The sequence below is a fragment of the Eleginops maclovinus genome, chromosome 11, assembly GCF_036324505.1.
Source record: "Eleginops maclovinus isolate JMC-PN-2008 ecotype Puerto Natales chromosome 11, JC_Emac_rtc_rv5, whole genome shotgun sequence".
Lineage (NCBI taxonomy): Eukaryota > Metazoa > Chordata > Actinopteri > Perciformes > Eleginopidae > Eleginops > Eleginops maclovinus.
In genome coordinates, this window is record NC_086359.1 from 22,424,190 (window position 1) to 22,435,199 (window position 11,010).

Genomic DNA, 11,010 nt, shown 5'->3' on the forward strand with positions numbered 1-11,010 from the left:
GTTTATATCTGAGTAAACATTCAATTCATTCTCAATGTAAGAGCAGCATGTAATATTATCCGTTGTATGACTTCTTTCTTTTAAATTCATATTCATTTTCTATGATTGCTGAGCGTTATGTTGGAGAAGCTGTGTTTAATCTCTACCAATGATGTCCCACTTCCCTCAAAAGACCTTCTTTTGATTAATTTAATGAAATGTGAAATACGTTTCTTATTTATAATATATTATTAACCTGTTGTTCCAAATGTAAATCCAATATTCTCAACAAAAAAGATATCCTTTAGCTTTCAAGCATGCTGTTCGGAGTGTAACGCTTTCAATACACTTTCCTAAACCCTTTTAATGCATGCGGAAAAATTGAGTGTTGCAGTGACCATGCCATAGCTGATGGAAACACATTAGGAAGGATATAAATAAAAAAAACAAGCGGCTGTAAAGTTAAATACTGTGTTCATATCACTGCTGTCCCTGGTTGATCCGATTTGCAACCAAATGTGTCCTTGCGCTCTTGGCTAGCGTTTATTTGGAAAAGTGCTGAACAATCTGACAAAAAAAACTACGTTTACGTAAAGGCTCTTCATTGACATTTCACTGATTTGTGTTCTCTCGGGTGGACTTCCGCAGGGCGTCTCGTAACAAATCGGAGAAGAAGAGAAGAGACCAATTCAATGTGCTCATCAAAGAGCTGTGCACCATGCTGCAGGGCCAGGGCCACCCGCGCAAGATGGACAAGTCCACCATACTGCAGAGGACTATCGACTTCCTGCAGAAACAGAAAGGTATAACATGGTCTATACAGCATGTACACTTAGGAAATGTTGAAGGACTGTATTTGGATGGTTTTTACTTTTGAAAATACCTTTTATTATTACCTAATTCTGCTCATCCATTTCAGACATCACTGCACAGAACGAAACCTGCGATGTGAAGCAGGACTGGAAGCCTTCGTTCCTCAGCAATGAGGAGTTCACTCAGCTGATGCTGGAGGTAAAGCCCCCAAGGAGCAGCCTGAGTCACTTTAGCACCAACATTCATTCATATGAGTTATAAATAAAGCCGGAAATGCTCTCGCTAACTTTGAAGCTACATCGGCACACTAAATAATTACAAATGCATATAACTCTTACAGATGAAGATATGTGGAACTGTAAAAGTGCAATCTCTCATTTAATTTCTTCTTCTTACAGGCCCTCGATGGTTTCTTAATAGCGTTAACTACAGACGGCAACATCATATACGTATCTGACAGTGTGTCTTCACTCATTGGCCATTTACCGGTAAGTGAAGAAGACGAAACAACCTTCACTCTCTCGCTAACACTCCAGTGTTTTCTGCTCTAGTCCATTGAATTTGTTCCCAAAACCTTTTTACAAGAGAGTTTGAGTGCTACATAGAGATTTGAGTTCATGGCTATAACCTTTATCGTGTTAATGAAAGGAAATTCATTTAATCTATTACTGTTATTGCTGGTTTAAAGTGTATTGGAAACTACAAAATGGCGTATCCTCCAGTGTGTGTTGTGATTATGTGACCTGTTGTGCTGCATTGTTGCACAAAGGCCTTGAAGACTGACCGTCACGCACCTCTCCTTTTTCACCAGTCTGATATGGTGGACCAAAATATCTTGAATTTCCTCCCGGAGCGGGAACACGGGGAGGTGTATAAGCTACTATCATCCCACATGCTGATGACTGACCCCGTTGCTGCTGACTTTCTTGACAGTGAGTAACATTTGTCTGGCTCCTGTTTGTTTCCATCACCAGGTTCATTAGAGCAACACTACATAACGCTCAGGCGAGCTATTTTCACAGTTAAAGTCCTTATATTTAGAGCAGGCTGCTGAATTTAGGTCTGACGTTTATTGGATTGCTGATCTATGATTAGCTGTTTTTGCTAATTATAGGAGCTAGCTTAGTATCATAGTTAAGACTTTAAATCAGTTTTATGTTAGCACAGTAATCCAAAGGAATGTAGTATCTGGGGCTCAAGACACTGACCTTAATCCTGTGTTACTATTGGACTTGTCCCAGGAAAAGAACTGCCGAGAAGCCTGTGTCTCGCCCGATACTTAAAAGCCTAAATAGCGAACTGTACCAGAGCCATGTCTGGAGCCATCCTAACGTCTTTGGCACATTTCGGAAGAGACAACCATCATTTGTCTTTCTCACAAACAAAAAAAAGGTTTTTTGCCTGGTGTTACTAGTGAAATATTAAGGTTTGAGGTTTTTATGGAGGTTAAAACTCAGCTCTTATATTAAATAAAAAAACAACACTCAGACATTTAAGGGCAAAAATGTCCCATTAAATATTATCGATCCCACCACCACTAGAGTCGAAGATACAGGATCTGGTTTCAATATTTGACTTTTGACAATTTTCGCCCCGATAGATTTTCATTATTTGTCCTTCGGGTCAAATACTCTCAGTTCTGTAATTGACATACAGTATATCCCACACTGTGAGAAAATAATCAAATTCTGGAAAATGAATAAATATTTTGTAGTTTTGATCAGGACTGATGTTGGTTAACCCATTTGACTCAGGGAGAGTAATGGTATTATCTCATTGGTTTCTGTATGTTAATGCAGGCATGTTTGGCCTCTAAGGACATAAAAGCAATTTCTTTTAAAGAGAGGAACAAAGTTTAAGCAAAATAATCATTTATAAATTGAAAAAAGCTGTTTTAATATTCAATAGCATTAAGAACTTTTGTTGTACAGACGCTGTTATGAAGAGATTGTTGAAATAAAAGGTGCTGTTTTTCAGGTGAGGCACATACTGAATTTTGCTGCCATCTAGCCAGAGAAAACATTGACCCAAATGAGCCGGTTGAGTACGAGTATGTCAAGTTTGTTGGAGATTTCAAATTCCATAATAATGGTAAGGACTTTTATTTTCTTCCTTTTTAAAATCACTACAGTTCTTTAACATGAATTTTGTTTTATGTAAATACTCATAACTTAGTATATTTAACAAACTGTTAAACGGGCAAACGCATGTTTCTCGTCCTCGTCGTGTAGTGCCTACATCTTCTTGTAACGGGCTGGATTTGACGTTACCAAGGAGCCTGCAGACGTCACTGGACGAGCAGGTCTGCCTCATCGCTACTGTACGATTAGTCACTCCGCAATTTCTAAAGGTAGGACCAGATCCAAATTCCTGTGCCTTTCTCTTCCCAGCATATGTTGCCTTTTTGGCGTGATTTCTATCAGATGAATAAAACAGGTGGTGCTGGTGACGATGATAATCAAAATGATGGTCTAATGGCATGATTGGGATTTATTTTGAGGGAGAACACATGCAAAATCCAGTGTGACGAGAACTCTAGAGATTCCTCTTTGCACATTGTGTCCTTTTCAACTGATTATGTCATTAGGTTACAGATGAATCCTCCCAAATGTGCTCTCTAAGAGGACATCTGGACAGGCATTGAAGTAAATTAAAGCCTTGAACCATTTCGGAGGTCTTTAATGTTCAGATCAACTCTGATCAAACTTAAAAGAAAAGTAAGATGAAGCTAAAGACCAACACATTGAGAGTCTATCCTGTGTTTTCATCATGATTCTTTGAACCAATGCCTTTGTATCGCCCTAAAATGTATTGGACAGGCTTTAACCCTCCCTCTCTACTTACTCCAGCATGTTAAAAAAAGACACTGATTACACAGATTTGCCAGATGGAAGGACTGTTACAGTCAAGTCTGGACCATATGACACATGGAATATTTTTACCCTCAGACACATGCTCTCTTTAGATTGCAGGCTTTCACTCCAAACTTAGCATCATTTTCACAAATTCTCCCACAGACTTCTTTAAGTTGCTACAGGCGTTCACAAAGTTCTCAATGTTAAAGGTTACAGCTCTAAGGCAGTGTTGAAAATATGCAAATATGATGACATGTGAAATCATCAGGCATATGATTGAAGTTAGAGCAGCAAATCTTAAGGAGATGCATTATGCCAACCTAGCAACAGAATTTACATTTATATTGCAAAAATGTTTGGTACCAGCAAAGACGCACATCACATCTGAAAACCGGACCAAAATTGATGATTTGTTAACAAAATAAGACATGATGCTACTTACGTGAGAGTAGATGAATTTAGTAGATGAGCTTTAAATGCTTTTACTGTTTAGACAAAAATAACATATTATAGGATTGGTAATTGCTTGCTTTGCTATGAAAGCCCATAAGTAACATTCTCATTGTATTTCCTGTTTAGGATTTATGTAATGTGGAGGATCCTTCTGATGAATTCACATCCAGACACAGCCTTGAATGGAAGTTTCTGTTTTTAGATCACAGGTAAAAGATTTGAATGATTTCTTCTCCTATCAATAATCGACATATAGCTTTTTTTAGACGTTATATCTTTGCTTTTTCACACTTTTTCATTTTCTTTTTTATGTTCCAGGGCTTCACCAATCATAGGATATTTACCCTTTGAGGTTCTTGGTACTTCTGGTTATGATTACTATCATGTGGATGACTTGGAGCTTATAGCTCAGTGCCATAAGCAGCGTGAGTCACACTTCTCTCTTATTAACCACCATAAGGCGTAGGGTGAAAAATGGTTTTGGTTTACATTCTTTTTTGTTCTCCACAGTAATGCAGTTTGGAAAGGGTAAATCCTGCTATTATCGCTTCCTGACCAAAGGTCAGCAGTGGATTTGGTTGCAGACTCATTACTACATCACCTACCACCAGTGGAACTCCAAGCCTGAGTTCATCGTCTGTACGCACACTGTCGTCAGGTAAGCCCGGTGGTTTTATCCTTGGGTATAAAATGTATGCAGAAATAAAGTAACACGGTCATTTTGTCAGTGTCCTTAGATTAGGGAAATGTTTATTGCAGAGGCTGTTGGCAAAAAAGTTACATTTACAACCGTGTATTAGGGCCAATACAGGTTCAAAACAATTTGACTTGGGATAGGGTTTCATTTTCAGAGAAAAACTCTGGATTGTGAACATTTTCAAATAATAGACAACAATCTTTGAGAATTATTTGTGTCCCAAATTAACGAAAAAATGAATGGGAATAATTGTGTTTATTACAGAAAAAAAAACAACACAATTTTCTGAGTTTTTTACCAAAAATGTCACCATTTTAGTTTTGGGATATTACCCACCCCCATGCTCTATATTTGTTTCTTTTATTCCTAAAAAGCCATAATACAGCATTGTATACATTTGAAATGAGGCACACTTGTCAAACATCTCATTCGCTGTTTTATTTTCCAGTTACGCTGAAGTGCGAGCTGAAAGAAGGCGAGCGTTCCGCTTTGAAGAGCTGTCTCCACCTGGCATCGCTCCCTCTTCAGTGAAGGTAGCAGACACGGGTCCTTCTACAGACAGTCTGTGGCTTTTTCAAGGTCAGTCTGTGTATCAGCTTCAGATGTTGAGCATCCCTCTGTGTTTCAGGCGCAGGAGCTGTACCTGGACATCTGCTCCACACTGGACCCTCCGCGGGACCGAACAAGCGGCGCACGTTCGGTTTCCTCCCACAGCTCCCGGAAGTCCTCCCACACAGCGATGTCAGACTCCGCATGTGAGTCATCCTCTGCTCCCTAAAGTGCTGACTCACTCAGCAGCAGGTTAAAATGCACAGGTATCCTGCTCCTTTATGGCTTTCTTTTTTTATTTAGCTGAAAAAAAGGAATTATCTGCTGTTGCCAAACCGTTGAAATATTTTCCATCCAGAAAGAATCCTAAAGTTGATCTGAGAAGACTTTTCGAGGTAAAAAATTCTGTAATTGAGCAGAAAAAAAGTCAATAAAACACCTACCTTAATATATGTGGGTGACGATGCACCCATGATGAAATGCTTCAAAGGCTTACTTTAGCGTGGTTGAGCCTCCGGTCTCGCTGACTTTAGCTGCTCTCCCACCCACCGTCTAACGGACTAAAACAATTCACTCCCATCTGGATGTTTATGAACACTACACAGCGGCAGACTCATTACAGCCGCTGTTCATAAACTTAGCTGCTGCTGCTATCTTCCCACACATGAAATCACTCTCACTGTTTCCAAAGGCATATTTGTAGCGCTGTATCTGTCAGACAAATATCAAGCAGATGGTTTTTCTTCGCTTCTCTTTTCTGGCCGACAAGGATTAAAAAAAATTATGAATCAGCAGTATTGTTATAAAACCCAGAGGTGGGAGAAGTACTCAGATCTGGTACTTGAGTAAAGTAGAAGTACTCAGGTCTTGTACTTGAGTAAAAGTAGAAGTACTCAGGTCTTGTACTTGAGTAAAAGTAGAAGTACTCAGATCTTGTACTTGAGTAAAAGTAGAAGTACTCAGATCTTGTACTTGAGTAAAGTAGAAGTACTCAGATCTTGTACTTGAGTAAAGTAGAAGTACCAGAGTGTAGGAATACTCTGTCACAGTAAAAGTATTCAAAATGTTCCTCCAGTGAAAGTAGAAAGTACTCTCATCTAAATGTACTTAAAGTAGCGACAGTAAAAGTAGTCATTGTTTGATTGGTCCATTTCAGAATAATATCTCTGATATGTTTTATAATGATTGATCATTAAAGTGTTCTCAGAGCTGGTAAAGGTGCAGCTAGTTTGAATGGCTTTGTATACTGCAGGGTAGCTGCTGGATTTACTGCAGGTGAACTAAAGTCTGATTTAAGGGCTGATTATATTTACCATCATTAATCCAGATCTGTAAAGTAACTAAAGGGATTAAATACATGTAGTGGAGTAGAAGTACAAAGTAGCAAAACATTGAAGTACTCAAGTAATGTAAAAAGTACCTCAAAATTGTACTTGAGTAAAGGTTACTTCACACCACTGATAAAACCACAAAAGGAAAAGCATTATACAAGTTGTGCTGCCTTGACCTCAGGAAGACTATAGTTAAGGAGGAATTGAAATCCCCTTTTTAAAGAGGATACATAAGGATTATTTTAGCACCCAGCTACCATAGAGATGAGAAGGTATGAGGTCTGTCGATTTCCTTGTTCCTTCTTATCCCTTTCTCATTTAGGATAAATCAACTGAGAAATACATTCTATTGTCACAGAGAAAGGAGTATTTTATTGGAATGATGTGATGAATGATTCTCCTGAATAAATGGAGGATATACCTTGCGTCTTCTATCCTGTTTCTACGTTTTTCTTTAATGTTTGACATGGTAAAGAATGTATAAGAAACTGTATTCCACTGAAACAAGCAGAACATGAAGTCACCAGCTGTCCTTCTGCAAAGACAAACCGAACTGAACTAACCTCAGTGTTATCAAAGTGTGTTCAGAGTTGACCTGTCTCTTCTTCAGCAGCAAACTCCTACACAGAGGCGTGCACGCCGTCATGGCAGTCTGCTTCCATCGGGACAGAGAAGACCTCTTCCAGACTTCAACCTAGTAGTTCAAAGGTCAGTTTACAGCGTTCACGCGTCTCTGTCTGTCTCAGATAAAATGGTCTTTGGGGAAACAAAGGCTCGAAGATGACACAATATCACGTCACAGTTTGTGCAAAATTGTAACCCTTTGTCGTCCTCCCTGTAGAATTTGGCACAAAGACAAAACTCCTTCGACATCGCTCCCCAAATGAGCCGTCTCCGTTCCCCTACCTGCAGCAAGCATTCCGCGATGGTTAGTGCTTAGACTTCTCCTCCTGCCTGTTGCCATCCTCTCCTCTGTTTGTTCACAATATCTTATTGTTATGACTGCTGCTCCTGATAATTCCACACATTGCTTGTGCCTCCAGGCCCCATACTGTTGGGGTTATATTGTGTCATCAAACCAAGTTGGAGAGAGTTTACAAAAACAACAAATTGTCATCATTTTTTACTGGACAGTGTTTTTTGCTTTTCCGCATGTTGCTCACCTATGTCATTTTCTGATTTATAAAACAATTTCAGGGAATACATATGAAGAATACCAAGAACGAGCCATTATATGACTCATACTAAATGTTGTTCTCCACATATGCTACATTTACTGGGAAAAGAGTAACACAGATCAAGTTCAAGAGGAAAATGACAGGCTTTTCTTATTACTGCTCCAAATTCCCTTCGTGATCATTTCTGTGCAGCCGCAGCAGACGCAAACGCAGAGGCAGCAGCAGCAGACACAGCCGCAGACGCAGCAGCAGCCGTCGCCCATGTACCCGCCGCAGCAGCCTCAGGTCTGTGTGATGAACCAGCTGAAGGAGCAGTTGGAGGAGAGAACGCGCATTCTGCAAGCTGACATTAAGACGCAGCAGCAGGAGCTGCATGACATTAAAGAGAAGCTTCACCTTGCTAACATCCAGGTAACACTCCCACAAAACACCTTATTGTAAGCTCAGCACAGACCAATTCAGACACATGTACTGCAGACCTTACACAACCTCAAAAACAGGGCAGTGGGAGACGGAGTGTTGGAATGTTTCTCCTATTATTAGCTGTTATTATTCGGACAAAATATCAAATGTCCTTGCCCGCTAGGTGTGAACGCGACATTATGAAACACAAAACACATGTCCTGAGTAATTGATTACCTGAACACTTTGTTATTGCATCTAAATATGTATTACAGACATGCTGCTGTGACTCACACACACAAGTTATGCAGAATAGCGTTATTATGATTTTAAGTAAATAAAAAGTCACTTTTTTAAATTCAAACTCGAGGTTTCGTAAGTAAATGAAGGGTAGATTAATATGTTCTGTTTGTGTGTAAGATGTTGTTACAGCAGCCTTCCCACAATGACTTTGGCCAGGCCCAGCAGCAGAACCAGCAGCCGCCGCTGCAGCAGAACCAGCCGCAGCAGAACCAGTCAGGGGTGATCAGGCAGCGCTCGGGCCACCCAAAGCCATCGTCCTGCGGGGCCCACAGATCCTCCCCTCACTCACTCCGGAGAGAGAACAGCTCACCCTCAGCGCAGGTACAGAGCTGCGCGAGGGGAACAAGTCCAAACATGACTGTCTGAAAAGCTATTCTCTCATGTTGAGAGGAAAATATTGATTCAATTAACCTTCAGTCATCAGCAGCTAACGAATCATGGCTCACTTCACAGCAGAAGACAGTTTGTGGATTCAGCCGCTAATATCAGTCCATTATGAAAAGATATGCACAACAGGAGGCAGCGTTCATTGTTTTTTAAATGCTGAGCTTCCTTTGCTTACTTGTAGGTGCCGCAGAGGATTGCGTGCAGCGGGCAGACGCAGCTGGTGAGCATGCCTGTGCAGACCAACACGAGTGTGACCATGCCCTTCTACAGCAACCCCATGATGTTCTCTCAAACCAACACCCGCTCTCTGCAGGACGCAAGCCAAAGACACACAGACAGCGAGTACAACCAAGATGGACAACTTCGGTGAGAGAAATGTGAAATTCAGCCCACTCAAAACCGGAAAGGAAATTACTAATATCAAGTCAGTGTATGAATGGCCTTCAACTGTTTAGCTCCTTCTTTTATGTGTTAATAATTAAGAAGAACTGGCAACGTATTTTTGTTGCAGCAGCATAGAACAAAACAAGGCATTGCACGTAATTAGAAATTAAAAAGTATAAAAAAAACTATTCAAAAATAGAAACATCTCAGAATAGAAATAGAAATAAACCAGAGTTAGAGAGAGACAAAAAAAGCTTGAACAAAAACAGTTGACTATGAAGATAAAGAATCTATAAACGGTTTGACAAATAAACACTATTGAAGTTAACACAATATAAAGCAGGATGTTGTATACATTGAGTGCAATGAATGGAATATTAAATTAAATATAAATGTAAAATGTAGTTGAGCGTGAATGTTATAGTCCAGTTAACCAAAAAGGAGCTTTAGAGCAGAGAGTTCTCTGCCAGCCAGAGGTGGTTTGTTGTGCAGTGTTATGCAGTAGGCCGGAATGTTCTCCTGTACCTGTGCTTGTGACAGTGTGTTGTGCTACCTTGATATTTTTATTAGAGAAAATGCTCTCCGTCTGAAAGCCTTGAGAGGAAAGTAAGCTATTGTAGTGATCCATTCTATCTTAATTGACAAAAAGGAAATGTTTGTGGAAGGTTTACCTTTTTCCGTTTTGTGTTGTTGTAATGCTCCTTCCGGCCACAAGGGGCAGTGTGCACATTACCCCATGTTCTAAACAGGACTGAAAACAGAAGATTAGGAAGAATAAAAACACATTCCAGCTTAAAGAAAGACCTGGGAGTAATGTTACATTACCTGTTAACACACAATACATGTATTGTGTTTTTAAACCTTTGTATATACAGTATGTTTTAGACAAGGGGTGTCCAGGGGTGTCCCTTGGCCAATTTTGAATTGGCCCACAGCTGATTTCTAAAAGTATAGTGGAATAAGGCCCACACTTGAAACTTGTGCATGTCTTATATTGCACTTATTAAATATATATATATATATATAAATAAATTAAACAGTATTCATGTGTTAAAAAGCACAAAAGAGAAGAAACACATATTTCATAGAGGACATTAAGTTAAACCTAAATACAGGAGAACACATGATTTAGATGAGATGTGTTCTCCCTTGCCTCTCTTTTTCACAGATTTAGTTTTCTACTAACAGATTGTATTCCCCCGCAGCATGCTACTCAACCAGCCGATGCAGACGCTGGTTCCCACGAGCAGCGTCACCACGCAGCCTTCCCAGTGCAACATGGGCATCTCCCAAACCATGTGAGAAGTTTTTCATTCCCCTAGGCGTGCACACACACACACACACACACACACACATACACACACACTCAGCTGTCTGTTTCTGTGACATCATCTCGTATTGGGCCTAAGTTCTTCTTTGCCCCCCCCCCCCCTGGTACAGATACACCTTGGAGCAGCAGATCATCGCCCCTTCGTTCTCCATGCAACAGGTCAACTGCAACGCCGTCCTCGTGCCCTCCCCCTGCTTCACATCCCCCATCATGATCCCACCCAACGGTTTCATTACCAATCAGCCCCAGTCGGGTTATCAGACGCAGCCTCAGGCTTCTCCGCACCCCCTGCAGCTCCAGCAGCCCCAGCAGTTCTTTCAGGTACACATCCTCTGCTGAGGTTTCCCAG

The 11,010-nt window shown here is 40.5% G+C and overlaps 1 protein-coding gene across 5 annotated transcripts in view; it reads left to right on the plus strand.

Annotated features, from left to right (window-relative positions):
• Positions 1-11,010, plus strand: part of npas2 (neuronal PAS domain protein 2) — a 43,805-nt gene that overhangs the window by 28,795 nt on the left and 4,000 nt on the right. For 4 of the 5 annotated variants that reach the window (XM_063895234.1, XM_063895233.1, XM_063895232.1 and 1 more), the window contains 18 exons: positions 628-782; positions 899-990; positions 1,191-1,280; positions 1,604-1,724; positions 2,770-2,883; positions 3,024-3,142; positions 4,227-4,309; positions 4,419-4,525; positions 4,611-4,758; positions 5,246-5,330; positions 5,426-5,552; positions 7,288-7,385; positions 7,519-7,605; positions 8,048-8,266; positions 8,678-8,881; positions 9,129-9,313; positions 10,537-10,629; positions 10,772-10,982. In XM_063895234.1, the coding sequence (XP_063751304.1) occupies positions 628-782; positions 899-990; positions 1,191-1,280; positions 1,604-1,724; positions 2,770-2,883; positions 3,024-3,142; positions 4,227-4,309; positions 4,419-4,525; positions 4,611-4,758; positions 5,246-5,330; positions 5,426-5,552; positions 7,288-7,385; positions 7,519-7,605; positions 8,048-8,266; positions 8,678-8,881; positions 9,129-9,313; positions 10,537-10,629; positions 10,772-10,982 (2,338 nt within the window). The remainder of the gene's footprint in view (positions 1-627; positions 783-898; positions 991-1,190; positions 1,281-1,603; positions 1,725-2,769; positions 2,884-3,023; positions 3,143-4,226; positions 4,310-4,418; positions 4,526-4,610; positions 4,759-5,245; positions 5,331-5,425; positions 5,553-7,287; positions 7,386-7,518; positions 7,606-8,047; positions 8,267-8,677; positions 8,882-9,128; positions 9,314-10,536; positions 10,630-10,771; positions 10,983-11,010) is intronic. The other variant, XM_063895235.1, reaches the window with a different exon arrangement.